This window comes from Budorcas taxicolor, chromosome 4 (genome assembly GCF_023091745.1).
Source record: "Budorcas taxicolor isolate Tak-1 chromosome 4, Takin1.1, whole genome shotgun sequence".
Taxonomy (NCBI): domain Eukaryota; kingdom Metazoa; phylum Chordata; class Mammalia; order Artiodactyla; family Bovidae; genus Budorcas; species Budorcas taxicolor.
Window position 1 is genome coordinate 63,900,478 of NC_068913.1, and position 27,361 is coordinate 63,927,838.

Genomic DNA, 27,361 nt, shown 5'->3' on the forward strand with positions numbered 1-27,361 from the left:
ACTATAAATACTGTGGCTTCTGGGGCTTCTGTCCTGTATTCTTGGCAGGCGGTAGGATGCCCCGAAGCTTATCTCTGCAGGCTCAGCTGCAACAATGTGATGTGTATGTTCCAAAGCCAACTCGTTTACTTGCCCACTTTTCCAGAAAATACTGCGCTGGGAGGCCTGACACAAACTGCTGATATCTAGTTTCACCCACCTTCCAGCTACTTTTTCCAACTCAGTCACATAAATATCTTCCTCCTTAGGTCTATTTTCCAGGCTGGTGGTTCCCACAATGGTGGTGTTACAACCCGCTGGGGTGTTGCAGTGGGCTGTCAGTGATGGTGCAAGTCATCTGTTACAACAATAGGGTTCCCAAGTCTGCCAATGACTTACACTGAAAACAATATACAAATTAAAGAGAACTCAAGTTAATCCCCGTGATCTGCCACACTCAGTTGCCCTGAACATTCTTTCTTGTGAAAGCCTGCAATTGTTGGATAGCCTTTATTTGGAAGGAAGCAATTTTTAGCTCTTAAAGGAAACCACAATTCACGGTGTCTGTCTTTTAAGAATGTTCCACCACACAAGATTGCATGGACTCGAGGGTGAGGAAGGGTGGCCCCATGGGGTCCCTACCCCAGCTCCCTCTAACCAGCTCTGCCCCTGGGCAAGTTACTCAGCCTCTCTGTGATTGCTCCCCTTCAAAATGGGGATAATAAAAGCATGCACCCTGTAGGTTGCTGTGAGGAGGATTAAATGATGTATATAAAAGACACAGAACAGTGCCTGAAATCTAGCCAAGGCTAGTTTTATAGCAGCTACTATTATTTGTTGTGAGCCTTTTCCTTTTTTGAGGGTTTTCCTCAATGTTTTGTATGTCATGCTGTTTTGGGATGTAAAGAACAAATATATCATTACTGCGTTGCACTCTGCCTGAATATAAATACATTGGACATCTCAGCCTGGGTTTCTTTTGTTTTCAAGATACTTAAAATTCCATGGGCCTCTTCTATGGCTGGCTCCAGAAATATGTCTTGGGCTTGGGTAGCTCCAGGAAAAATGAGATTTGGCACAAGGAGCTTTCCTCCAAAATACTTCATGACTCTCTTTATTGGTTCTTCATACTTGTACCTTGATTCATTTCTCCTTCCCTATGTCCATCATTTTCAGGCTCTTTTGTTCCTGCCCAGTCCAGGGAGGGGGCAGGGAGAAGGGGAGATTCCTGTTCAAGGTTTCCAAGCTGAAGTAAAGCCAAGGCTGGGCTGAGCAGAAGAGTAGGAGTTTAGCAGATGAATCCCTGGCTTTCCAGGTTGAATTTCCAAAGAGTTTTCAAACCAGTGCTGTGTACTACTGTTCTCTGCAAATTAAATGAACATTTGTGAGCTGATCTAAGTGTTGAAGAGGGACTCAAGTAGAGATGAGTGCCATGGACAAGATATGCCTCTGATGTGGGAAAGCCGCTTTTTTTGATCAGAACAGCATCCTGCATTCCCTGAATGTCCGTGTTTTCTCCTTTACTGCACAGACCCTGCATAAAGATAAATTAATATATGCTAAAAATATGTCATGCAGCTAAGGAATAAAAACAGAGATCAATTTCCTCTTTCCCTAAAGTTTTGGATCTCAGCCTCACTGTTTGGCAGAGAGTCACCAGGGAGCTTCTAAAAGATACAGATGCTCATTCCTTCTGATTTCATTGATCTGAGTCAGGTCTGGGCTTTGGCATCATTTCTTAAAGGCTCCCAGGTAACGTTAATGTTGCCAGAGCTCCAGGGTGCGACTTGGCAGGCCTGTGGATCCACACTGAGTGCCTGTGGGTACTCCCTGTACCTCCTTCCTGCGACCTCATGTTCCAAGAAAAGGGTTAGGTGACACCATAGATGCTTCCGGCAGGACTCATAATAATATACTGTGTAATCTTTCAGGAAAGTTTTATTAATCGTACATAGCCTATTGTTACCTACTCATTTTCTGGGCAGTATTTTCAAGACTTATTTCCAAGATCCATCTTAAACTACTAAAGAAGAATTATTATGGACATTAATAGCTATTCATCCAAAATATAACCCCAAAAAGAAGGATGAAGAAAAAACTTTATGAAGATGAATCTCTATTGCTTTGTCCATTTTTTTTCTACAGGCACAATTTATTTGCTTATCCTTCTCAAATGTACAGATTATTAAATACTAATAGTAATACTATTAGACTAGTATTACAATTAATACTAAATACTAATACTAATAGATTATTAAATACTAATAATATAAATATTAATAGAGGGATTTGAGAAAACCTTTGTCTTCAAAAAATGCAAAATAGAAGCAAAACAATCTTAATTTACTGGGAAGTGCAACCGCCAAACACTCAGAATGAACTCATATAAAGCAAGTAACTCTTATACTATCACTCAGGCCAGGTTTTATAATGTGTTGTCAGAAGCCTCCTGGCTAGACACACAGGTTACCTGTGGCTTCAACTCCAACTTCTCACTTTCTAGGGGCATGAGCCAGTCATCTGCATTTTAAACAAACTTCCAGGTTTCCCTGGTGGCTCAGCGGTGAGGAATCTGCCTGCCAATGCATGAGACCTGGGTTCAATCCCTGGTCCAGGAGGATCCCACCTGCCACAGAGCAACTAAGCCTACGGGTCACAACTACTGAGCCTGTGCTCTGGAGCCCTGGAGCCACAAGTACTGAGCCCATGGGCCGCAACTATTGAAGCCAGAGTGCTAGAGCCCGTGCTCTGCAACAAGAGGGGCCACCGCAATGAGAAGCCCATGCATCACACCCAGAGTGTTACCCCCACTTGCTGCAAAGAGAGAAAAGCCTGTGCAGCACTGAAGACCCGTCAGAGCCAAAAACCAACCCGGAAAACAAACTTCCAGGTGTTTTGCTTGGCTCTACTTTTTAAGGCAGCAATGCTATCTCTAAAACAAAACTGTGCACTTAGTTCCAGTAAATAAATTGGTAAAGGTTAACTCCTCCAGTGAAAATATTGACGAGGCAGGTCTGGAGTTCAACAGGTGGCCTGTCCTGGGGGTTCAGGGCAGCTTCCCAGAGGTGCTGATCCAGCTGCTTGTAGGGCCCCTGACATCAGCGCTGTCTCTGTCTCTGTGCTTCTACTGAGCTGTCTGTTCCCTGACTTGTCGCCTTCTGCCTCTGCCTCCTCTCGATTCCAAGGATCATCCTCCTTGGAACAATTCTTGTCTCACCATACTCTTTCTTCCTAAACCAACCGATTCACTAAGTGGCTTCTGAAACACATGCATTGGTCCAGATAGCCACAGAAGAAAAGAAATTTAGAACGTGGTAAGGTATTAGGAAGATGAACTAATTTTTAAAAATATTTCATTTAACTTGCTGAATTGTAAAAGGTTTCTTTTTAATTGAGGTGTAACTGATATACAATATTAGATTAGTTTCAGGTATATAACATAGTGATTCGATATTTTTATAGATTATACTCCACTTGAAGTTATTATATGAGATTGGGTCTATTTCCTGTGCTATACAATGCATCCTTGTAGCTTATTTATCTTAGCTGTAATGAATAATAAAGGTGTGTAACTTCCCAGTGTTCTCATTTCATCGTGCATCTAGTCTGGCTGGAGTTGACTTAAAAGTGTGCTCAAGCATTGCTCTGGTTGTCCATGACTGTTATGGAGAGCTGATCTTGTATTCTTTCATTCTCTGTGTTTTATCAGGTAACTTGTATCGGATTTACCATGCAAGTTTCACTCCCATGAACAAAATAATACTGCAGATTAGAAGTCTGAAGATGACAACGAAGGAATTAAGTGCCTGCAGATAATCTTAAAGGACTGATTGTGTTAACTCGTGTTGGGAAATGAAGAAAGACAAGCAAACACCTAGTCTAGCGTGTGAACCAAGTGTGCTGAGACAAGCTGCCAAAGAAACTGCAGAGTATGCTGTGCAAAACCGCTTACAGGGCTGTACTATACCCAAGGGTGATGAAACGCTGCACAAAGCAAGATGAGGCACTTGGGCCAAGCACTGGGTGGGTTGCTGTGGCATTTGTTCAGGGGACCCTGGACGCCCAGCTTAACCCTCTCTGACTTTCACACTTTGAACAGTGTCAGGAAAAGCACTGGCCCCAAAGCATCACAAACACCACTGCACCTGGTACCAGTGCCCCCAATCCTGAGTTGGAAACTCCTCAGATATGTATAGCAGTTCATGGACTGTGCAGTCATAGGCCCGAGGATGGACTCTGGGGCTGTATGCTCAGTCAGAAAGGATTGGGGTAAGCTCTTTCTTTCTGTGCCCCATTCTCTCAGTACCCTGGGGCCGATGACAACTGGATCTTGATTCCTCCTGAGGCTGCACAGAATCCATACTGCAGAGCCTCCCAAAGCTTCCAGCAACCCAGCATGATGTGTACCACATCTCCAGCAAGATGCCAGGGCTAGTGCTCTGCTTCACCAAACTTTGCACTTTAGCGCTCACAAGAGTAGTCTTGAGTCCAGACACAACATCCCTTATCTGGTTGCAAAATCAGGTGCTGGAACCCATGCCACTTTCCTCTGAAGAGCCAAAGGTTCCTTACCTTTTCCTCCTCCCTAAACTACTGCCTGGGACAAAATGGACACCATAGCAATGTGGAGTTTCAGGTAGGAAAAAAATAAGGAATTTCCAACATTGCTGAGTATTGTGGGCTTCAGGTCATCTTGAGATGGCTACAAACAGTCTCCAGCTATTGCCTTTAATATTAGTTTCTGAAAACAAACCAGGACTAGTGGCAAGGGCTGAGATGACTTGAATTAATAGCTGCTCGGGAAGTAAAACAACTAAATATTTTAGTTTTTAAATATATCTACTAAATTGATCAAAAATTATAGTTTAGAAATGTACAGTGAATACCTTTGAAGGTTAGACTTACATCTGATTTATAGTCCTGACATTTCAAATGGTGACTCTCTGCTTATAACTAATATATGAGATCAAGTATACCTAATACATGGGGTAACAATGGAAACAGTGAGAGCCTTTATTTTCTTGGGCTCCAAAATCACTTCAGATGGTGACTACAGCCATGAAATTAAAAGATGCTTGCTTCTTGGAAGAAAAGCTATGACAAACCTAGACAGCATATTAAAAAGCAGAGACATTACTGCTATCATCTCAGCCATCCCTACCATCCACACGCCACAAATTCATATCCTCAGAGCATGTCTGCTTGCTATTTTTTCAAATCTTATTTACAACCCATCAATCTTTTGAGCACTAGAGTTCATTGTTTTCGAATAGAAAATGTCCTTCCTTCTGTAAGGCTCTAAATCTTAATATATTTAATCTACTTGTTTAATCTACTACCTTGTTTTCTGCTATTTTAATTAATTCATTTAATCATACATTTGATGATTTATGTACAAAGAGAATGGGCACCTCTGGAGTGTCAGGCCTTGAGATAGCACAGAGCAGAGGGGGCTACGGTAGGCTACCCAGACTTCCCCCGAGTTAATGCCAGGGGTGTAGGTCGCTAAGAGCTCACCATTGAACCCCTTTGGGGACTGGCTTTTAGTCGTACACATTCTATGGAGCTGCCTGCCCACGTCTTTCTCACTCCTTGCAAGAGGCCACCTCCAATAGCCAATTGGTGTGGTGTCACAGACTTGGGACCCTTGCCACAATTTAGAATGATTGTGAAGGGCCACCCTAGCTCCAGGGCTCCCTGTTGGATTGATCGAGGCTTCTGCTGCATTTGGTCTGCAGTTCAATTTCTCTTTGTCTAACTCTACTTTCTTGACTCCCTTAAAAGCTTTGTTCTTGAAAGTACCTCCCCCAACTCTGGAACCACCTGCATACAAATTTTTATCTTAGAGATTATTGGGGAACCTGACCTAATACAGAGCTTTCCCTCAAGAAAATTATAGTCTAACAGAGATGTCAGACAAATAAACAGGCAAATTGACAGTGGTAAGTGGTATGACAAGGGAAAGTTTAGGTTACTAGATGTATGGCTCAGGATGTGAGGGGAGAAAGGAGAGGAAAGTTCCTGCAGAAGATGATTTCTAAGTGAGGGGTTGAGGATTTCAGTTGTCTAGAACTGCCAGGGGCTGGGCAGAACAGAAGTGTGACAGTTTAAGAGAACAGCATGTGAAGAAGTCCAGGGGGACAGAGGGCAGAGGGGACTGGGGAATGGAGAGAGATAAGGCTGGGAAGTCTATCAAGGTGCTGGGAAATTCAGTGTCTGGTGAGGGCCTCCTTCCCCATTCAAAGACGGCCCTCTTTTCACTGTATCCTCACATGAGGGAAGGGGGAGAAGGATTTCTAAGTCTCTTTCATAGGCACTAATCCCTTTCCTGAGGGCTCTGCTTTCAGGTTCTAATTACATCCCCCCAGCTCCAAACGCCATCACACTGGGGATTTGGTTTTAACCCATGAATCTGGGGAGCAGGAATTATACATTATACATTGAGCAGCGAACATTTGCTGTATCTGCTATGGAGAATGGGACCAGGGGCATGTTGGACGACTTCCGGGCAGCACTCAGGGCCAGTTGCCAGTGGAAACTAAGAATTCATAGGAGTTCCTGCCTTCCAGGCTGTGGGATTTCTCCAGCATTCCTCAGCAGCATGGGATCTGAAGTCAGACAGTGGGATTTTGCCAGGTGAGTGAGATGGAAGGACCATGCAGGGGGCGTGGGTGGGGATCTTGACAGAGGGAGTTGCAGTGATGGACTGGGGTGGAATAACAAGGAGACTCAGAGGCACTTGAAGCTGGGTTGCTTGGATTTTAACTGCAGGAGTAAAGCCAGACTGGGGTGATGACAAAGAGCAGGGTAGGACTATAAGAGTGGGGGGTCACATAGAGTAGGAATGCAGGTCACCAGAGGCGAGAATATCAAGGAGCTGAGAGGCTCAGTGTTAGAAAGGTGCTCAATGGTAGGGATTAAGAGGACTGGGGGCCAGGACTAGAGTAAATGGCGCTGCCTGAAGAGAAAAGCAATGACGAAAGGCAAAGACGGCAAGGGCCCCGGAGGAGTTTTCCGGAGGCAGAAAGGAGACCCAAGAAAAGGAGGGGGTGGCCTTAATGAGGGAATGAACCTGTCGTAGGAGAAAGGACCTCTAAAAAGAGCCAAGGTTTTGAGACTACTGAGATGAGCTGAGTGTGTGAGGGATGGATTGTCAGCCTCAGGGAGCACAAGATAAGGTGGGGCAAGGAAACAGTTTAGCAGGGAGCAGATAAGTTGTGTGATATATTCAGTTGCTTATCCTGGAGAATGGGCTCAAGCACTGGCCGTTCAGTGTCCAGATGAACCATCCCCCACCTTATCTGCATCCGGAGGCGGGTGAGCATGAGGCTCAGGCTATGAGTCAGCAAAGTCCTGTTGGATACTAGCAAGTCTCTGCCCAAATTAGAGGCGAATGGTGGAATTCATTGGCTTCCAGTGTTTCTAAGTCCACCTGGGTGTGTTTGTAGGGCACTGGGGTGGTGGAATGGAGGGTAGATGGAGGCAGGAATGCTCAGCATCCTTTAGCAAGTAGTCTGCTCAGTTGCAGAGAGATCTGGGGGCTCTGGGACCCAGAATCCATGTGTGAGAATTCTAAGCATTTCATGCTCCAGTCTTTTTAATCTATTTATTCCTTAAATTAGTTGTTTCTTCCCTTCCTCATTCTGAAAAGGATTTAAGATGTTCCTATTAGCACTTACTATGGGCAGGCACACAAGGGTTTCAGAAACATGCTGTTCCCTGTCTATAATGTGTTTTCCAAGCTTCCTTCTGTTTAAGCAAGATCTGTTCCAATAATGCCTAGACAAGGTTCATCTGCTCCCTGAAAACTCCTAAATCATGTCAGACGTGGTCTCTCCTCTTTGTAACTCTTTCAGTACTTCGGCTCTGAATCACACATTCTCCTGCACAATCAAATGTGCTCCTGGCTTACCCTGCCTCTCCATCTAAACTGCAAGCCCTTTGGGGATGAAGAGTTTATCTGAATTTTTAATGTCTCTAAAATCCACTAAGACACCAAGGACATAGTAAGCCCTCAGTAATAGGAACTGCATTTTAGGGAGACATGCCCCTCTGTAATGGAGTGTTTCTTTCTTTTTTTACTTTATTTTTTATATAAATTTATTTATTTTAATTGGAGGTCAATCACTTTACAATATTGTATTGGTTTTGCCATACATCAACATGAATCCACCACAGATATACACGTGTTCCCCATCCTGAACTTCCCTCCCTCCTCCCTCCCTGTACATCCCTCTGGGTCATCCCAGTGTACCAGCCCCAAGCAGCCTGTATCCTGCATCGAACCTGGACTGGCGATTCGTTTCATATATGATATTATACATGTTTCAGTGCCATTCTCCCAAATCATCCCACCCTCTTCCTCTCCCACAGAGTCCAAAAAACTGTTCTATACATCTGTGTCTCTTTTGCTGTCTCGCATACAGGGTTATCATTACCATCTTTCTAAATTCCATATATATGCATTAGTACACTGTATTGGTGTTTTTCTTTCTGGCTTACTTCACTCTGTATAATAGGCTCCAGTTTCATCCACCTCATTAGAACTGATTCAAAGGTATTATTTTTAATGGCTGAGTAATACTCCATTGTGTATATGTACCACAGCTTTCTTATCCGTTCATCTGCTGATGGACATCTAGGTTGCTTCATGTCCTGGCTATTATAAACAGTGGTGCGATGAACATTGGGGTACACGTGTCTCTTTCAATTCTGGTTTCCTCGGTGTGTATGCCCAGCAGTGGGATTGCTGGGTCATGCTGCTGCTGCTGCTGCTAAGTTGCTTCAGTCGTGTCCAACTCCATGCGATCCCATAGACGGCAGCCCACCAGGCTCCCCCGTCCCTGGGATTCTCCAGGCAAGAACACTAGAGTGGGTTGCCTTTTTCTTCTCCAATGCATGAAAGTGAAAAGTGAAAGTGAAGTCATTCAGTCGTGTCCGACTCTTAGCGACCCCATGGACTGCAGCCCACCAGGCTCCTCTGTCCATGGGATTTTCCAGGCAAGAGTACTGGAGTGGGGTGCGGGTCCTAAGGCAGTTCTATTTCCAGTTTTTTAAGGACTCTCCACACTGTTCTCCACAGTGGCTGTGCTAGTTTGCATGCCCACCAACAGTGTAAGAGGGATGATGCACTGGAACTAGGACTAATGATGAACTTTCTGAGTTTCCCAGGAACACTCACTGGAGTATGAACAGTTAAAATTACAAGGTCAGCTACCAGAAAGACAGAAGATAAAATCTGAAAAGCAATAAAGTGGCAATTTACATTTGTTCTCACCAGAGCCTAAAGGAATACATTATAACACAGTGACAAGTTAATGTTGGAGCTTTGTAGAAAGTTGAATGTTATACAGATGTACTTTGTTGCAACCGTTTTAGGCTTCTGTAAAGTGTGCCTTGGTTACACAGGTTCCTCTATAGGAGCAACCACTGAGGGACACAGCTGTCAGAATCTAGAACTTGAGCCCCAGACACTTCTGCAAAAGGAGATCAAGTGACTTACTCTAAGGAAATGAGAAGTAGATGCCCGATCAAGATTCTTCCTTTGCTCTCACTCTGCGGGTAGGAGAGGGAGTGAGAGGAAAAGGGGGAAATTTGGATAGGGCTTTTAATAGGGCTTTGAAAATGCCAGTGGAAACAAATAAGAAAATTGGTTCCCAGCAGCCTTCCTTTGGCCAAATTTTACTTTTTGTGGTTCATTTAACAGTATTTCCCTGGTCTCTATAATATTGCTAAACTTTATTTGGGGGCATTTACTTGTCTTTATTATTTCTATGCTCATTTCCTTCTTTTAATCTCTTATTTCTCCATCCCCAACATTTTTTACAAAATTACTTTTTTGATTTAAAGTTTTATTTCAAATGTACAAAATGTAGCTTTTAGTAGGAAAAGGATTGGGCTTATACCTTGGTGACCAGATGAGGAATTCACCTGTGGTTGTTCTGTGGGGTTTCTTTTTCTTAAAAAAACAAAAACAAAAACGTATTTATTTATTCATTTGGCTGCATCAGGTGTTAGTTGCAGGACGAGGGATCTAGTTTCCTGACCAGGGATTGAACCCAGGCCCGCCTTGCTACTAGACCACCAGGAAGTCCTGCTCTGTGGGGTTTCTCTCCTCAGAATTTGTCTGCTTTGATCCAGTATTTCTATAAGGTCATATAAGGAAGTACTTTCCCAGTACATCTGGAACTCCTGGGGAAAAAGGCATTAAAGTTGGTCAGTAATTATAATACTTAATCTATATTCATTATAATCTTGAATTCATAGGATCATCAGCACACAACACACTTTTTTTTTTAAGTGCAGCTTTCAGTTCTCTGTATCTCTCCAGCATTCACCACTATGTGGCAGTCCTTAGCCTAAAGACATGAATATGAATACACTGCACTGCCTGCTCTTGTGCATTTCAACAAAATGAAATCTGGCACATAACCTTCATGACTATTCCATTTCTGCTCTACCACCCTCCCTGTGTGAAGCAGCCTTCTTTCTTGGGGGAGGGGAGAGAGAAGTAAGAGGAGTTGCTTACCATTTTATACAAGCCTAAGGATCCACCAGATGGTCCTTATTTGTAAAGATGGTCCTTATTTGTAAAGAACCTGTGGGAAGCAGGGAACTTACAAGGGGAGGAGCAACTGCTCAGATAGCTGAGAAACTTGTAGCCCAGACCGCACTGTACTCCCCTGCATCTTCACATCCATTCTGGACTGTCAGCCTCAGGCTTCGGGAGGACAGAGGACTTACCATCCTCTATAGACAGCATCCACTGCTTTGGACATCTACTGAATAGTTACTCTGATGGAAGACGGTAAAGCATCTGCCTACAATGCGGGAGACCCGGGTTCGATCCCTGGGTTGGGAAGTTCCCCTGGAGAAGGAAATGGCAACCCACTCCAGTATTCTTGCCTGGAAAATTCCATGTATAGAGGAGCCCGGTAGGCTACAGTCCATGGGGTCGCAAAGAGTCGGACACGACTGAGCGACTTCACTTTACATACACTGTCGTATTTATTTCTTTTTTACAGATCTGTAAGGTAGACATCTTTATTACTCTTATCTTAGGGATGAGGAGATGGAGACTCTAAAAGGTCTGGTAACTTAGCCAAGGTCTTAGGGCTGGTACATGTCAGACCAGAGGCTGAAATATGGGCCTATCATTAGCCTGTGTCTTGACTAATACACCAGACTGCCTTTCTCTGGGATTCTCCACTTGGCAAAGGGACTCAGCACTGGTCAAAACCCACTGCGTGTGTCTTAAACAACAGGTGCTCCTCTTTTAATTCGGTTTAACGAACTTTCACAGTCAGGCTCTGTGGGACAATATGAGGCTGAGAAGTAAAGTTTCTTTGTCCTCTAGAAATTAAGAGACCAAGGGAGAGGAGGGCTGGAACTGAGTAACTGTCAGACGCACTGCAGAACACAGCATAATCCACCTTCATCTGGTTGTTATCCCCTGCATTCATTCCCCCAATCACTCATTCATTCATTCAACAAGTGTTTTCTCTGGCAAAAACGGTACCAGTTGAATCCAGAGGGTAGCACACTGGATCATCTGACACATTATTTCAGAATCTACGATTTCTGTAATATCACTTCAATAATTTTTTTAAAAGAGTCCAAAAATAGTTGTTCCCTGCTTCGATGAAAGACAAGTGAAAATTTAAATTCACAAAATATAGAATATGAGGGATTACTAGTTAGCATGGCAATTTTTTCCCCTTTACAAAATAATTGCCCTTAAAAAGGCATAACAGTGAATGAATGCTGATATTAACTTCCTTAAATAACGAAATCACTGGACAAAAACACGTAAGGGCAAGGATCCATAGCCACGTGAAGCACCTGGAATTATAACGGAGATAATGATGTGGCTTCATTTACAAAATTGGAAATTAAGGACAATTTTTTGGAACAAGTCCACTGGACACTGCAAGGAAAGAACTTATCCACGTGGCTGTAGGGTTTTGTGCAAAGAATGCAAAGGTAGGGTGGCGGGAGAAGGGTGACTGGGATCTGCCTAGTTTTCCTAGGCTCCCATCAGTCATGCCTTCCGCTTGCTAAGCGAAAGAAAAATGGGTTTTCGACTAGTTTTGTGTTTTAACAGCAAGTAAAGTTTTTCTGCTTTCTTTCAAGCCTCAAGGTTACAGCATTTGAAACTAACAGAACACACTTGTTGATCATTTTTTCTTCTCTGTCCATTAAATTTTGTCACTTCCTACCCCGGTTCTTCAGTTTTAATGTCAGGCACACACTTGGGTCTCGATCCTTATCAGCTCCCCTGGAGGTACTCTGATGCCATTTTAAATCAGGCTGCCCTGCTTGTCGCATCCCTTAGCGAGAGAGCTGCTTTCAGCAGCAATCTAAACTGGGAGGCCACACGTCGTGGAGTAACGTGATCCAGGGGCTCTACTTTGTTAGGTTCTTCTTCCAGCGGCTGGGCCACCGAGGCGCCAGAGCGCTCGCACAGCGCCCCCGCGTGGTCATTCCCGAGCGCCTTCCCGCCCCCGCAGCCTCCACCCCGTCCAGCCGCTCCCGCTACGAGCTGCTGGGGCCACCGGGGCTTCCCTGGGCTCCACTTTCAGCCTTAATCGGGTCCGAAACTTCCACCAGCGGCCCACTCCCCCAGAGGGCCCCTTCTTCTTCCCGGCCGTTGCCAATGGGAGGGGCAGCTGCTCCCGGAAGGCGGTTCGTGCCCTCGTCTGGCCGAGCCCCATGCGGGTCCGAAGCAGGGCACGGGTCGCGGGGCGGCCCCAGGTTGGCCCCCGCCCCCGCCGGAAGTCCGCGCGTGCGCGTTGGCCGGCCGGGAGCGCGCGTCCGGCGCGGTGGGGCGGCGGGAGCGGGGCCGCGGCCGCTCAGTGTCCCCGCCCCCGCCCCCCGGCGTTCCGCGGTCGCCGTGACAACCGGAGCGGCGGCAACGGCTGCAGGCGCTTGAGTCCGGCGCCGCCTCCCGGCTGCACCGCCAGCAGGCAGCCGCCGCCCGGCCTTGCAGCTCTCCCCGCCTCCCCTCTCGCGGGGAGGGACCGGCCCGCCCTCCGCCCGCCCGCCTGCCGGAGAGTGAGCGGCGCCGGGGCCGCCCCGCCAGCCCGGCGTTTCCCGGCCGCCGTCCGGGCGCGCGCAGCGAGCGGGCGCGACTATGCCAAGATGGTCCTGCAGGCGCGGAACAAGCACCGGGAGGCGGCCCCTAAGCCGCCCCAGCCGCCCCGCGCCTCGCAGTCACCGCTGAGGGGGTCGCCAGATGTCGGCGCCGGGGAGCCCGGGCCCGAGCGCGCGCCCCCGTCCCCTCGGCGCAAGGGCGCCGCGGGCAAGAAGGGGCCCAGAGCCGAGTCCGCCGCGCCACCCGCCTGGGGCGGCCTCGGGGGGCGCTTGGCGGCCGGGCTGCGCGGGGCGCTGGGCCTGCGGCGCTCGGGGCGCGGCCGAACCTGGACCACGCTCCTGCTAGGTGAGCAGCCCAGCGCGCGGGCGCCGCCGGGACGCGCAACTTTGAGGCGCGGGCCCCCTCTACCCTTTCTCTCCGCTCTCCTCCGGCTTCCGCGCCGCCGAGCTCCGCCGGTCGGTCCCCGCCAGTTTGCAACCCTCTTCGACTTTTCCTGGGACGTCCTTACCTCTTCTTTCACTCCTCCTCCCTCAGGCTCAGCCTTCCTCTCTCCCTTCCTACTTGCTCTCTGTCTCTGCTTTAAAAAAAAAAATGGCCCCGAGCTCAACAGCTGCCCGGCCTGGCTGCGAACTGGCAGGTCTGCGCTAACCAGACTCGGGCACTGTTGATTGGCGCGGACCTGCCGCCTTCCCGTTATCTCGGCCCCTGTCCGGGAGGATGGTTTGCTTTGGGTTGGAAGCGATTCTGCTGAGCTCAAAGCAAAAGCTCGTCCGCTGTTCTAGAAAGTTGCTAAACTTATCGTTAAATATTAGCGTGCCTTTTTCGTCTTGACTGCAAACACCGTCGATGGCACTTTGTGATTCCCCTCCGCAAGTACTTTTCAGGTCGCGTTGTGTTTGGGGCGCCCAAGCTGGGACCCTGCTGACCTAGCAATGATTGGTATGGACGGCTCTCCTCTCCATCCACTGCGTTGACCGAACGGATAATGTGTAATGATATGCTGAAAAAAATAAAGTTGAAACATTCACGTGTTGTGGAACGACTTCAGATTTCCTTTGTTTCCTGATTGACATTCTGATAAGGCAAGTTATAGCAGTTTGAATGATAGGCCTGATTTTTCTAAGTCAGCTAGTAAAAAGATGTAACTCTGCCTTTCCTATATAATGTCATTAATGGACTTTGGCTACTGAATTATTTAACTCTTTGTCCTTTCTAATTCCCTTAGTGATATCAAAGAATTTGGAGTTCAGTATAGATCAGGGAATAAAATATAGCATATCAGCCTCCCCTGAGATCACAGGCATTACTAGAAGCCACTCAATTATAAAAAGCCACAGTCATCACACACACATTTTAATGGGTGCAGGTAGGTTGATATTGCTATTGGGGTACTTTTTTTTTTTTTCTGTGATAGATTCAAGCTTAAAAAATTCAGTATTTTCAGTATATTTCTCTTTTTTCAGTAGTGAGCATGAAAAATCTTGTCAGTGTGCAGGTTAGATAAATTCACCTTGGGGAGGCAGCATGGTACAGTGGATGAGACAGAGGCTCCTGATCCAGTTCAAGGTGTTTAAGTTTGGTTTAAGTTTGAAGTTATTTCCTTTGTGAGTGTTGCCTTCTCTATGACACGGGATTATCACCTGCCCTGCTTACTCCAGGGCATGTCCTGAGGAGCATAACCCAAAGGAGCTGGGGTACAGCATGGCTAGACAGTTTGTATCTAAGCATTTAACAAGTTTTAGTTGCTATTATAAAAGCACATGCATAATACTGATTTGATATCTGGTGACAGGATAAAGGGGACTTCCCTGGTGGCTCAGTGGTGAAGAATCTGCCTGCAGTGCAGGAGCCGCTGGAGACGTGGGATTCAGTCTCTGGATCTGGAAGATCTCCTAGAGGAGGAAATGGCAACCTACTCTAGTATTCTTGCCTGGAGAATCCCATGGACAAAGGAACCTGGTGGGCCACAGTTCTTAGGGTCCCAAAGAGTCGGGCAGGACTGAAGTGACTTAGCACGAATGCACAACAGGATGAAATTGCTTTTTTTTTTCTGGACTATCTGCTATAAACATTAACCACTTTGTAGCAAAATATGGAATGGTATCACTCCTTCAGGGAGGTTATGCAAACAAACCATAGAATATCTGTTGCCATTTTTGTGCATATTTTCTTTGCTCCTAATTGCGTTTCCTTTGAATCTTATATCGGATGGGTATTTAGATCTAGTAATGCTCAGACCTAAGTACAATTTTATATTACTGTGGCAGTGTGGCAGTTCGGGTATTAGGAGGAGGTATAGTGAAGGTCCCACAGTTTTGGATGTATTTGGGCAGTGCGGCCATCAGATGGATGGAGGTTGGATGACCAGACCAAGGTCTAGAGACTTTCTGTCCTTGATAGCTGTTTACATGAGGCCATAGGGCAGCTTATGTTTCTGAGAGATGGTTGAAAGATGATTCTGGAGAATAGTTGGACCTGGGATCTTTAGTTCTTTCTGTGGATCTGTACTTTCAGATCCTATGAAAAGGAGCAGGGTTTGGACATTTTTGAAAGCTGCCTCATTTCACTCTTCTTTCCCCTCCACAAATCAGTGATAGTTGAGCTGACATGGTGTGGTTTTTTAGTACAGTATTTTGCTATGACAAAAATTGCTTCAGTTATGTTTTGGAAGAAATTTTAACCATTTGGTTCTCCCTGATAGAAGCACACATTTTAAAGAGAGAATGACTTGGCGTTCCTAGTCTCTCATTTCGTCCACATGTGCAAAGCAGTGGTGGGAAACTCACTTCTTGTCAAAGTGGCCCTTTCCACTGTTCAGCAGTATAAGCTCTGTTAAAAAAAATCCGTTTTATTAAACATGTCTTTCTTTTAGGCACTGTTTACAGTCATAAAGAATGGTAATGGTAACAGTCATGAAGGTTTTTGAAATGTTTATTTTTAGAAATTTCAACCTAGTAGCTCCCTTTATCAGCCAGGGGAGGCAGTGGTGTAGTAGAAAAAAACCATGAGTGTTTCTCCAACTTTTTTGATATGACCTTCAGTAAGCAACATAAGTTCCATTAAACCTGCTCACAATTGTGAAAATCCAACCCTGTACATTTATGTGTCTGTCTGTCAAACTATTTGTGTATGTCAATGTCCTGGCAGGAAACAGATTTAATAAGTGGCCTGTTTTCAGAAGTATGAGCAGGTTTAAGGAACCCACAAAGGACACTGAAGCACCCAGGGATTGTCACCAGTGGGAAGATGCTACTACTTCTGGACCTGAAATGGAAAGGAGGCTCCCTCCGGAGCTCACAGGGAAAGCTGTGCAGTGGGGGCAAGATCATCCAAGAGGAGGGATCCCAGACACTCCTGCCCACCCTCTGATCTCCCACTGGTGCCTCTCACTGGCTGACCTTTGGCAAGAGGCCCAGCTGAATCATTGTGTAGAGTCAGCTTCCTGGGGCTGGGAACAAGGCAGAGAAGGGAGGAGAATGAATTTGAAAAGGGAAATGGAGACTAAGGATCAGTATGCACACAATATTTAAAGTTAAAAGATCATGTACTATACTCACCCTGTAATATACAGTACACCCTGATTTTCTGTTCTGTCCTTTTTCAAAAAATGCTGTTTGTAAACAGCCTTGGAAGAACTGTTTGCTGATTCTGTACCTGTTTCAAACTTGTTGGTGCCTGAGCTAAGCATGTAGCTTTTCTGAGTCTCAGTTTGTACACATATTAAAATGGGAGGCCTGGACTAGACTAGTTCTCAATCTTGGCTGTATACTAGTGTCACCTGGAAACTTAAAAAAAATCCTGATAGCTAAGCCACAGGTCAGACAAATCAGAATCGGGTGGGATGACGTGGAAGGAAGTGTCAGTAGCTTTAAAATCTGATGTTCTGCTTCCCTTTAGGAACAGTCTGTCCCTCATCACAGGCTTGCTTGGACAGAGAAGCCTGGTGGACTGTGGTCCATGGGGTCCAAAAGAGTCGGGCATGACTGAGCATCTGAGTATCTATATCCCTTATCACAGAGCTGACATTCCTATTTGGCAGTAGTCCCCTGGAACTAGTATAACTGCCCCTCCGTTCTTTTAAACGTGGACACAGACAACAAAGTTTGCCAAGGTTTCTTTTAATTTCTATTGTTTTCCCAACATGGACTGTGGGCTGCCATTTATCATCTGATATGTCTGTTGTATTAACTGGAGATTCATGGAGATGGTGAAGACTAGGGATGTGGTGAGGGCATAGATTTAAGGGAGAAGGTCAAGAATTCATTCTATCTTGGACATGTTACCTTTGAGAGCTTTGTGAGAAGTCCCAAGTACAAATGTCAAGTAGGTGAGAGACATAAAAGGGCTGAATGGGAACCTAAAATAGGGAGTCTTCAGCAAATGGGTGATACTAAATTCTTGGAAATTGATGATAGCATTTCTGCATATGTGCGGTTCCCCGTGTACCAGGCATAGTTCCAGCTACTTTAGATTAACTGACTTATCTCAAACTCATTTTACTACTAACTCAGTCCTTACCATTGCACTGATTGTCATACCCATGTTACCAAATGGGGAATGTGCGGCACACAGATGTTAAATAACTTGCCCAAGGTCACCCCTAGAATGTGGAAAGGTCAAGACTTGAACCCAAGCAGTATGGCTCCAGAGTTCATGCTCTTAAACACTACTTATAAACATTATGGTTAATCCTATAAAAAGCAGTCCTTGAGCAGGAACAAGTTTAAAAACCAGAAGAATTAATTTTTAGAGTGCATAAATCTACAACTATTGTAACTTTTATTTTTGCTTTAATACTAATTTTTATTTTCTTAGCATTATTACTGTCTCCCCCACTCCCCTCGTAAGTGCGTTTAAGAGCTCGTTTATCTTCATGTTTGCCTGACATATTTCCTCATATTTGACTTCCTTTCCAAAGTAACAAATTATCAAGTGTGTTTTTCAGTACTTTCACTACATGTAGTTGATTCTTGGATGGCATTTTATAATTTTAATCATAGCAGCAAATGTTAACCAGTAGCATAGTCACCAAAATCAGTCACAGAAATTCTGAGTGATTCATTGTAGTGACCAAGGGTTTATCTTCTAGTTTACAGTAGCACCAACTATATCTTAAAATGAAGTTTATAAATCACTTGGCCAGTAACTTAGGAAAACTTGCCACCTTGACAGACTTTTAATTTGAGAATCTTGTTTCGATTGAGAAGAATGAGGATTTATGCTTATTTTCCCACCAACTCCAGTTTGCCTAATAAGCTACTGCTCTGCATTGTGTTTTCCTGTTACTTCCTAACAGCAACCACTGCTTTGTGTTGTGCTGCAGATGCCGCAGCTCAGACTCTTTTCCCCATGTTTTCATACTAATCATAAAGTGCTTACATAACTAGCAGAGTGCTACTGTTTTCTAGTATGTTAAAAGTTTGTTGTTTTTTTTAAAATAAGACCGTTTTGCCAAAATTTTACTTTCATATTAGATTCAAAGGATTTGTTAATGAAAGAAACCACTCGTTACTCACAAAAAAAAGTTTCAATTTTTTAATAGAAGATTATTTGACTTAATTTAAATCTATAATCATTAAAAGAAAAATAGAAATAATAGAAAGAAGTAACAGCGTATACCTCACCAAATTTGGCCAACCTACACCCAGACTTGAACAGTGCTAGGAAGTCCCAAATGACAGCAATCTGGAGTCCCAGTTGGGAAAAGGTCCCAGGCAGTGTCCACTCCACCAATGAGACTTCAGATTGCAGCTTTGGGAGCTCCTGCTTATAATCTCAGGCTGCAAACTGATTTCATTGAAAAATGCAGCTCTGGTTTAACTTTTACCATGCTGTTTGTTTGTTGACTGTGGCTCAGATCATGAACTCCTTATTACCAAATTCAGACTCAAATTGAAGAAAGTAGGGAAAACTGCTAGACCATTCAGGTATGACCTAAATCAAATCCCTTATGATTATACAGTGGAAGTGAGAAATAGATTTAAGGGCCTAGATCTGATAGATAGAGTGCCTGATGAACTATGGAATGAGGTTCATGACATTGTACAGGAGACAGGGATCAAGACCATCCCCATGGAAAAGAAATGCAAAAAAGCAAAATGGCTGTCTGGGGAGGCCTTACAAATAGCTGTGAAAAGAAGAGAAGCGAAAAGCAAAGGAGAAAAGGAAAGATATAAGCATCTGAATGCAGAGTTTCAGAGAATAGCAAGAAGAGATAAGAAAGCCTTCTTCAGCGATCAATGCAAAGAAATAGAGGAAAACAACAGAATGGGAAGGACTATAGATCTCTTCAAGAAAATTAGAGATACCAAGGGAACATTTCATGCAAAGATAGGCTTGATAAAGGACAGAAATGGTCTGGACCTAACAGAAGCAGAAGATATTAAGAAGAGGTGGCAAGAATAACACAGAAGATCTATACAAAAAAGATCTTCACAACCTGGATAATCACGATGGTGTGATCACTCATCTAGAGCCAGACATCCTGGAATGTGAAGTCAAGTGGGCCTTAGAAAGCATCATTACGAACAAAGCTAGTGGAGGTGATGGAATTCCAGTTGAGCTGTTTCAAATCCTGAAAGATGATGCTGTGAAAGTGCTGCACTCAATATACCAGCAAATTTGGAAAACTCAGCAGTGGCCACAGGACTGGAAAAGGTCAGTTTTCATTCCAATCCCAAAGAAAGGCTATGCCAAAGAAGCTCAAACTACCGCACAATTGCACTCATCTCACATGCTAGTAAAGTAATGCTCAAAATTCTCCAAGCCAGGCTTCAGCAATACGTGAACTGTGAACTTCCTGATGTTCAAGCTGGTTTTAGAAAAGGTAGAGGAACCAGAGATCAAATTGCCAACATCGGCTGGATCATGGAAAAAGCAAGAGAGTTCCAGAAAAACATCTATTTCTGCTTTATTGACTATGCCAAAGCCTTTGACTGTGTGGATCACAATCAACTGTGGAAAATTCTGAAAGAGATGGGAATAAAAGACCACCTAACCTGCCTCTTGAGAAATCTGTATGCAGGTCAGGAAGCAACAGTTAGAACTGGACGTGGAACAACAGACTGGTTCCAAATAGGAAAAGGAGTACATCAAGGCTGTATATTGTCACCCTGCTTATTTAACTTCTATGCAGAGTACATCATGAGAAACACTGGACTGGAAGAAACACAAGCTGGAATCAAGATTGCCAGGAGAAATATCAATAACCTCAGATATGCAGATGACACCACCCTTATGGCAGAAAGTGAAGAGGAACTAAAAAGCCTCTTGATGAAAGTGAGAGAGGAGAGTGAAAAAGTTGGCTTAAAACTCAACATTCAGAAAACGAAGATCATGGCACCCGGTCCCATCTCTTCATGGGAAATAGATGGGGAAACAGTGTCAGACTTTATTTTTTGGGCTCCAAAATCACTGCAGATGGTGACTGCAGCCATGAAATTAAAAGACGCTTACTCCGTGGAAGAAAAGTTATGACCAACCTAGATAGCATATTCAAAAGCAGAGACATTACTTTGCCGACTAAGGTCCGTCTAGTCAAGGCTATGGTTTTTCTAGTAGTCATGTATGGATGTGAGAGTTGGACTGTGAAGAAGGCTGAGCGCCAAAGAATTGATGCTTTTGAACTGTGGTGTTGGAGAAGACTCTTGAGAGCCCCTTGGACTGCAAGGGGATCCAACCAGTCCATTCTGAAGGAGATCAACCCTGGGATTTCTTTGGAAGGAATGATGCTAAAGCTGAAACTCCAGTACTTTGGCCACCTCATGCGAAGAGTTGACTCACTGGAAAAGATTCTGATGCTGGGAGGGATTGGGGGAAGGAGGAAAGGGGACGACAGAGGATGAGATGGCTGGATCGCATCACTGACTCAATGGGCGTGAGTCTGAGTGAACTCCGGGAGTTGGTGATGGACAGGGAGGCTTGGCGTGCTGTGATTCATGGGGTCGCAAAGAGTCGGACACGACTGAGCGACTGAACTGAACTGATGCTGTTTGTTTTACCTTGTGAGTTGTAGGATTTCGTTAGACAGTGATGGGTTGGCCAGACCTCCAGGGGCTCAAGAGTTCCAAGAGTTACTCCCTTTCTTATCTAAAGTGCTTTCTGACTTAACTGTGCTTGCAGGCAGGTATGGAATCTGGGCAGTGTCCAGGGAGGTCAGAAGCAGGTCAGAGGCCTGGTCTCCTGAAGCCTGAGCAAGACTTCCTCCATTTTAATGTCCCTAACAAAAGACCTGATTTCTCCCTCCTCTCATCTTTGATCTCCTTGGAAGTTTCATGAAAATCTAAAACTTAAAAATTAACTCCTGGAGTTTTATATGTGAGGAAACTAAAGTGAGAGAGGTGAATGGCCTGACATCTCTTGTGAATTCACTGAGGGAAGTCGGAGATTAAAGGTAAGGTATCTTGGCTTCTTGGGGCTTCCCGGGTGGCTCAGTAGTAAAGAATCTGCCTGCCAAGCAGGAGTCTCAGCTTCGATTCCTGGGTCAGGAAGATCCCCTGGACAAGGAGATGGCAATCCATTCCCGTATTCTTGGCTGGGAAATCCCACGGACAGAGTCATCTTGTGGGCTACAGTCCATGAGGTCACAAAGAGTTAGACGTGACTTAGCAACTAAACAACAGTTATCTTGACTTGTTTGATACATCTGTCAAATTGTAGGTTTCAGATCTACAATCTAAGGCAACTGTCAAAGATACTGTAATGGGAACATATTTAGTAGTCCCAACACCTGATTGTATGTTCCAAGACGTAATAACATTTTTAGCAAGAGTCCTACTTTAGTGGCTTATGCTCACTTAGGGAATTGCTCTGTTTGTTAAATCCTTATGGTCAACCTGTCAGCCTCCATTTTGTCTTCGCATAACTATTTTTTTTTTTTTGGAAACTACTAAATTTTGAATTGTTTTTGATTGGTTGGTTGGGATTGTCATTAAAAAAAGAGCAAAATATTAAAAATCAGTGTCATAGTTTTCTTAATCGTTTAACAGATAAGCAAAACGTGCTACCCAAGAGCAGTTTGAAATTTGGAGAGAATACTTAGCCTTGAGAATCCATAGCTATAACCTTAAAGCTTAAATGGCTTATTGATTAATGAACTGGTGAAAATCTCTCGCTTCATATGACGGGCCTGGGGGCGTACTGTGTATATATATGGATCTTTTTTTTTTTTTCTCTAGGGAAGAGATGCAGCTTCTACATTTTTTTTGTTGTTAGATTTACTGAAGCTTTACAGTTTCACTGATTGCTCAGAAGCGTTTAGTGAGCCTAGCATATTATTTCAGGTGTATATTTTATCCGGCTACTTGTTCTTTAAAACCTGAAATGCATTTTTTTCAGTCAAGAGAAAGTCACTTTATTAAAATTGCTAATGTATGTTACTCTTTGATTTCTGAAATATTTTTGTCCATGTTAGGTGAAGATATGATTTTAAAAGGAAGCTAGAATTTATTGCTTTAAAAACACATGTATTGGGTAGTTGTATTAAGTATTGCCTGCTTTAATATATGTATATACATAAATATTTTTAATATTTGGCTTCTTCCCCGGTGGCTCAGACAGTAAAGAATCTGCCTGCAGTGCCGGAGACCCCAGGTTCAATCACTGGGTTGGGAAGATCCCCCAGAGAAGGGAATGGTTACCGACTCCAGTATTCTTGCCTGGAGAATCCCATGGACAGTGGAGCCTGGTGGGCTTCATGGGGTCACAAAGAGTCAAACACAACTGAGCGAGCAACACACTTTAATGTATGTGTATACATATATATTTTTAAAGTGTGAAAATTTACATTGTATAATTCTCTGTTTAGAAGTCTAATTTTTATACTCTTTGGGGCTGGTGGTATTTACATTCCATGTTCTGTTTTCATTCACCTCAAAGTAAACCTTTGTCCTTGATTTTTAAATTATTTCTCAGGAGTTTTCTTCTTTATGCCAGTACATCCTTTTGGTTAAATGTGTTGCTTATTGGCATTTTTTTGTACTTGAGCTTCCAACGAGAAGGAAACCAGAGGCATGAAACCCAGGCTTTCCTGGAAGCCTTGGTTTATCCCAGTCATGTGACGTTGGGCCTCATGGGAAAATAAGAGCCATTTTTTGCCTCAAAAGGAATTCTGGGTCTTTTTGCTTAATCTTTAAAAGTGCTCAGTGAACTGCAACTGATAAATAGTTAGGTTTATTCATGATAATTGAAATTTCTGAATTTTCCCCTAACTGTTGTAAGATACTATTTTGCTCAGTGTCAAATATATGGAGGAGATTCAAATTAACTATAGTCAACCTTACAAGTATAATTACATAGACCACTGTGAATTCTTGATCTTATCTAGGAGCTAAATAGTTTTCTTCCAGTCATGACTGAATTTTAAAATAATCCTGCTTCTCACTTTGAGAGTCAATGTCTTATTAATCAATTGAGTGCATTTTTTGCCTACTGAAACAAGAAAACAAATAAAAAGGGTCAAACCTGCCAAGGCTTTTAGTTTGGGGAGCAGAAATATCCAAAATGAAAACAGAAAATAATCATGGAGGCCCTTTGGAGAATCTGAAGTCCTTATTAGTGTTAATAGTTGTAGCTATTGTTGTTGTTTAGTCGCTAAGTTTTGTCCGACTCTTTGCGACCCCATGGACTCTAGCCCACCAGGCTCCTCTGTCCATGGGATTTCCCAGGCAAGAATATTGGAGTGGGTTGACATTTCCTTGTTCAGTGGATTTTCCCAACCTAGGATTGAACCTGTGTCTCCTGCATTGGAAGGCAGGTTCTTTACCACTGTGCCACCAGGGAAGTCCCCAGTTGTAGCTATGCAGAGTTATTAAATGCTAGGAGTAGAGATAACCAAGTAAAAACCCTCATTTCACATTTGATGAAAATGAGACTGAGGCTAAATAAGTCATATGAAATCCAAGGAATATTTCTTCTTAAGAATGTAAAAAATAATTTGATTCTTAATTTTAATTCTTTTCCTTTCTTAATTCTCAGCTGTCAGGATTTTGACAGTTTTTCCTTCAGAATACCTTTTGAATTTATGTTTCCCTTTTCATAATAACAATTGTTAAAAATGTAGCTTTCCAAGCCCCAAGTGAGATCTATTGCATCAGGATCTCTGAGAATGGGGGCTCAGGAATGCAGTCTTAACATGCTCCACTGCCATCAGTGTTTTCATCCATGGTTGCATGTTAGAATCATCCCCAGTACCAGATCTAGCAATGTCCAAAGCTCTGCGATGATTCATTGTGCTCTCAGTGTTGAGATATTGCCCTTAGAAGTGTTTATAAATCAGCTCAGGGGTCTGGGGATCTGGAATGGGACCTGAGAGTCTGAATTTCTGATAAGCTCCCAGGTGACCTAATTATTGCTAGAAAACATGTGGAATACAAAGCAGCCAATGCTTACATTTTGTGAACAAGTATGAATATTTTGCTCCAGCCGTTTCTGTACCAGTGATAATTAACCTTGACTGTATATTAGAATCATTTAAGTATTAAAATAAACCTGGAGTTTCAGATTTAGAAGCCCTGGATTAATACTCAGACATCTCTAGTTTTATTTAGCAACACTGATGATTCTAGTGCAATCCCAGGGTTTAGATCACTTTTGTGCTATGTTGCTGCTTTATGATGTTCTTTCTGAATCTTGTTCTGTTTATTTACTGACTGAAAGTGCTGCTGAACCTGTTTTTGTACATCGTGGCGCACAGTAAAAAATGATAATGTTTGTGTGGCATGAGTGTGAGGGTAAATGGTCTCACCCAGGGGGTACTCTGCTGGCTCCCATTCTTGGTACCACTGGTTGAGTAGCTATGACAATACCACCCCCCCCATTCCCTACGCCACTGGTGTTCATAGAGCTCTGAGAGCCAGACACACTGTATATATAGTGAGCGAGCCTTCAGTTGATACCTCATTATTGTGAGTATCCTGTGTATTCTGTATCATCAGTATCAGTGATGGGAACTCTTTTGCTATGTTGGATCAGAGTCCACATCCAGCTTTACTGTAGCTGTCTTGGCTACTCAACATAAATCCTCACCTAAGTTGTAATCGTGTCCTGAATCCAACCTCTCCCCCTCACTTCTGCCCACCCAATCCCACTTTAATAAACCCTCCCCTGAGTGGCCATTATTGATCTGCCATCTCAGATTTCTTACAGTTCATAGACTTTGTGCTATTTGCTTGGGTGCGGATGTTCTCTCGTTATTTTATGTACCTAAATCTTATCTGTCGAAGATTTTATCTTTAAAGGCGCAGATGCTGGCTTATATTTTAGTCTCAAGTACTCTAGCATAGGGAACTGTGATAAAGGTAACTTCGGTGGAAAGTTTTTACTTCCGCTTTTAGGTTTGAAGGATTCATTAATGAAAGAGTGCCTTACAAACACACAAACAATTTCAACCTTATATAGATTATTTGACTTAATTTAAATATACACTCATTCACTCATTAAAAGAAAAAACATTAGAAACAATGGAGAGAAGTAATAGCATTGTTGTTTAGTTGCTATTGTGCCTGATTCTTTGAGACCCCATGAAATGCAGCACACCAGACTTCCCTGTCCTTCACTATCATATATGTGAAACATACATGTGTAACAACAATACATCACCAACATCCAGACTTGAACAGCGCTGGCGAGTCCTGAATGAGAGCAATCTGGAGTCCCAGCTGAGCAAAGGTCCCAGGCAGTGGCCAGACTGCGGGTGAGACTTCAAATTGCAGCTTTGAGGGATCCCACTATAATTCTGACTCACAAACCGATACCATCATTAGTTTGCATACAAAAAAGCAGCTCTTTTACAACGCCGTTTGTTTCATCTTGTGAGTCACAAGACATCTTAGAGACGGAGCAGGGAAGAGGGGATTGGCCAGACAATCAGGGGCTCAAGAAAATTCTAAGACCTACTCCCTTTCTTACCTAAAGTGCTTCCAGACTTGCTGTTCTTGCAGGCAGGCATGGATTCCAGGCAGTGCCCAGCAGGTTAGAAGCAGATCAGAGACCTGCTCTCCTGCTTCTGAAGCCTGAACAAGATATCCTCCATTTTAACTTCCCTAACAAGGTGTAATGAATTTTCCGGGTGTCTCAGCAGCAAGGAATCTGCCGGCCAATGCAGGTGACACAGGTTCGATCCCTGGGTCGAAAAGATCTTCTGGAGGAGAACATGGCAACCCACTTCAGTATCCTTGCCTGGGAGATCCCATGGATAGAGGAGCCTGGCGGGCAATCTGTGGGGTCGCAAAGAGTCAGACACAACTTAGCGACTAAACAACAGCAATACAACAAGCAAGGTTTAATACCTATTGTCAGGACAGGCTTCTCTAAATACCACTTTTGAATGCCTTTAACTTTGAAGGACGAATTAAGAGTTTTCAGGCATATTGCATAATTAAAGTGAAAGTTGCTCAGTCATGTCCGACTCTTTGCAACCGCATAGACAGTAGTCCAGTCTCCAGGGGATCTTCCCAAAGCAGGAATCGAACCAGGGTCTCTTGCGTTGCAGGCCGATTCTTTACCAACTGAGCTATCAGGGAAGCTATCAGGAAGCATCATTAAAATGCTAGGTATTTCAGAGGATCGTTGCCCTGTGTAGCCTATGTGAAGGGTGTGTGGTGGGACACAGAATGTGGGCTCCATGGTATGAGCCATGGAAAAGCCAGTGGGACTTCAGACATGGGGAGGAGATGCTTAAATCTGTATGTTTAGAAATCGACTTCCTTCTCTAGAAAGACTGTTGGTGTGACACAGGTAGACTACTTCTTAGTGACTTCAGCTTCTGAAAAGAAACTTTTAAACTCTGAATGGTCCCTTGAAAACAACTGTTATTACTATTAGAAAGAGGTTTAATATGGAACTTGTCAGGATTAATTTGAAAATCTTGTCCAGTGGATTTAAGAAAAGTTCTTAACTTCTTTTTATGTCATTTTGTCACTTGGGCATTAGGGAGGCCAAAACTGCAGAATGTTTTAAGTACGGATTAACCTCAATTTAGGAATAAGTTGTATTTTTAAATTTTGCAAGTCATTTTGGACTTAGAATGTATTTCTCCATATGAATATTGTTACAAGATGGAGTCATCAAGTGCATGAAGATCAAAAGGGAGGCAGCTCTGTCACTGCGGAGAGAAACTGAGGCTCAGGAGGGAGGCTGTTGGGAGGCTGTGTCTAGGTTCTTGCTTTGGGGGAAATACCTTTTCAGAGGCCCAGTTTTTCATCTGTAAAATGAGAATGAATACAAGATTGTTGTGAGACTCAAGAGAGCTTGTGAAGGTATTCTGAGAATTAAGGCAAGTCCTAGTTATGA

At 43.8% G+C, this 27,361-nt stretch overlaps 1 protein-coding gene across 1 annotated transcript in view; it reads left to right on the plus strand.

Annotated features, from left to right (window-relative positions):
- Positions 1–13,119: 13,119 nt before the first annotated feature.
- DPY19L1 (dpy-19 like C-mannosyltransferase 1) overlaps positions 13,120–27,361 on the plus strand; it is a 92,721-nt gene continuing 78,479 nt past the window's right edge. The window contains exon 1 of the mRNA XM_052638883.1: positions 13,120–13,417. Coding sequence (XP_052494843.1) covers positions 13,120–13,417 — 298 coding nt within the window. The remainder of the gene's footprint in view (positions 13,418–27,361) is intronic.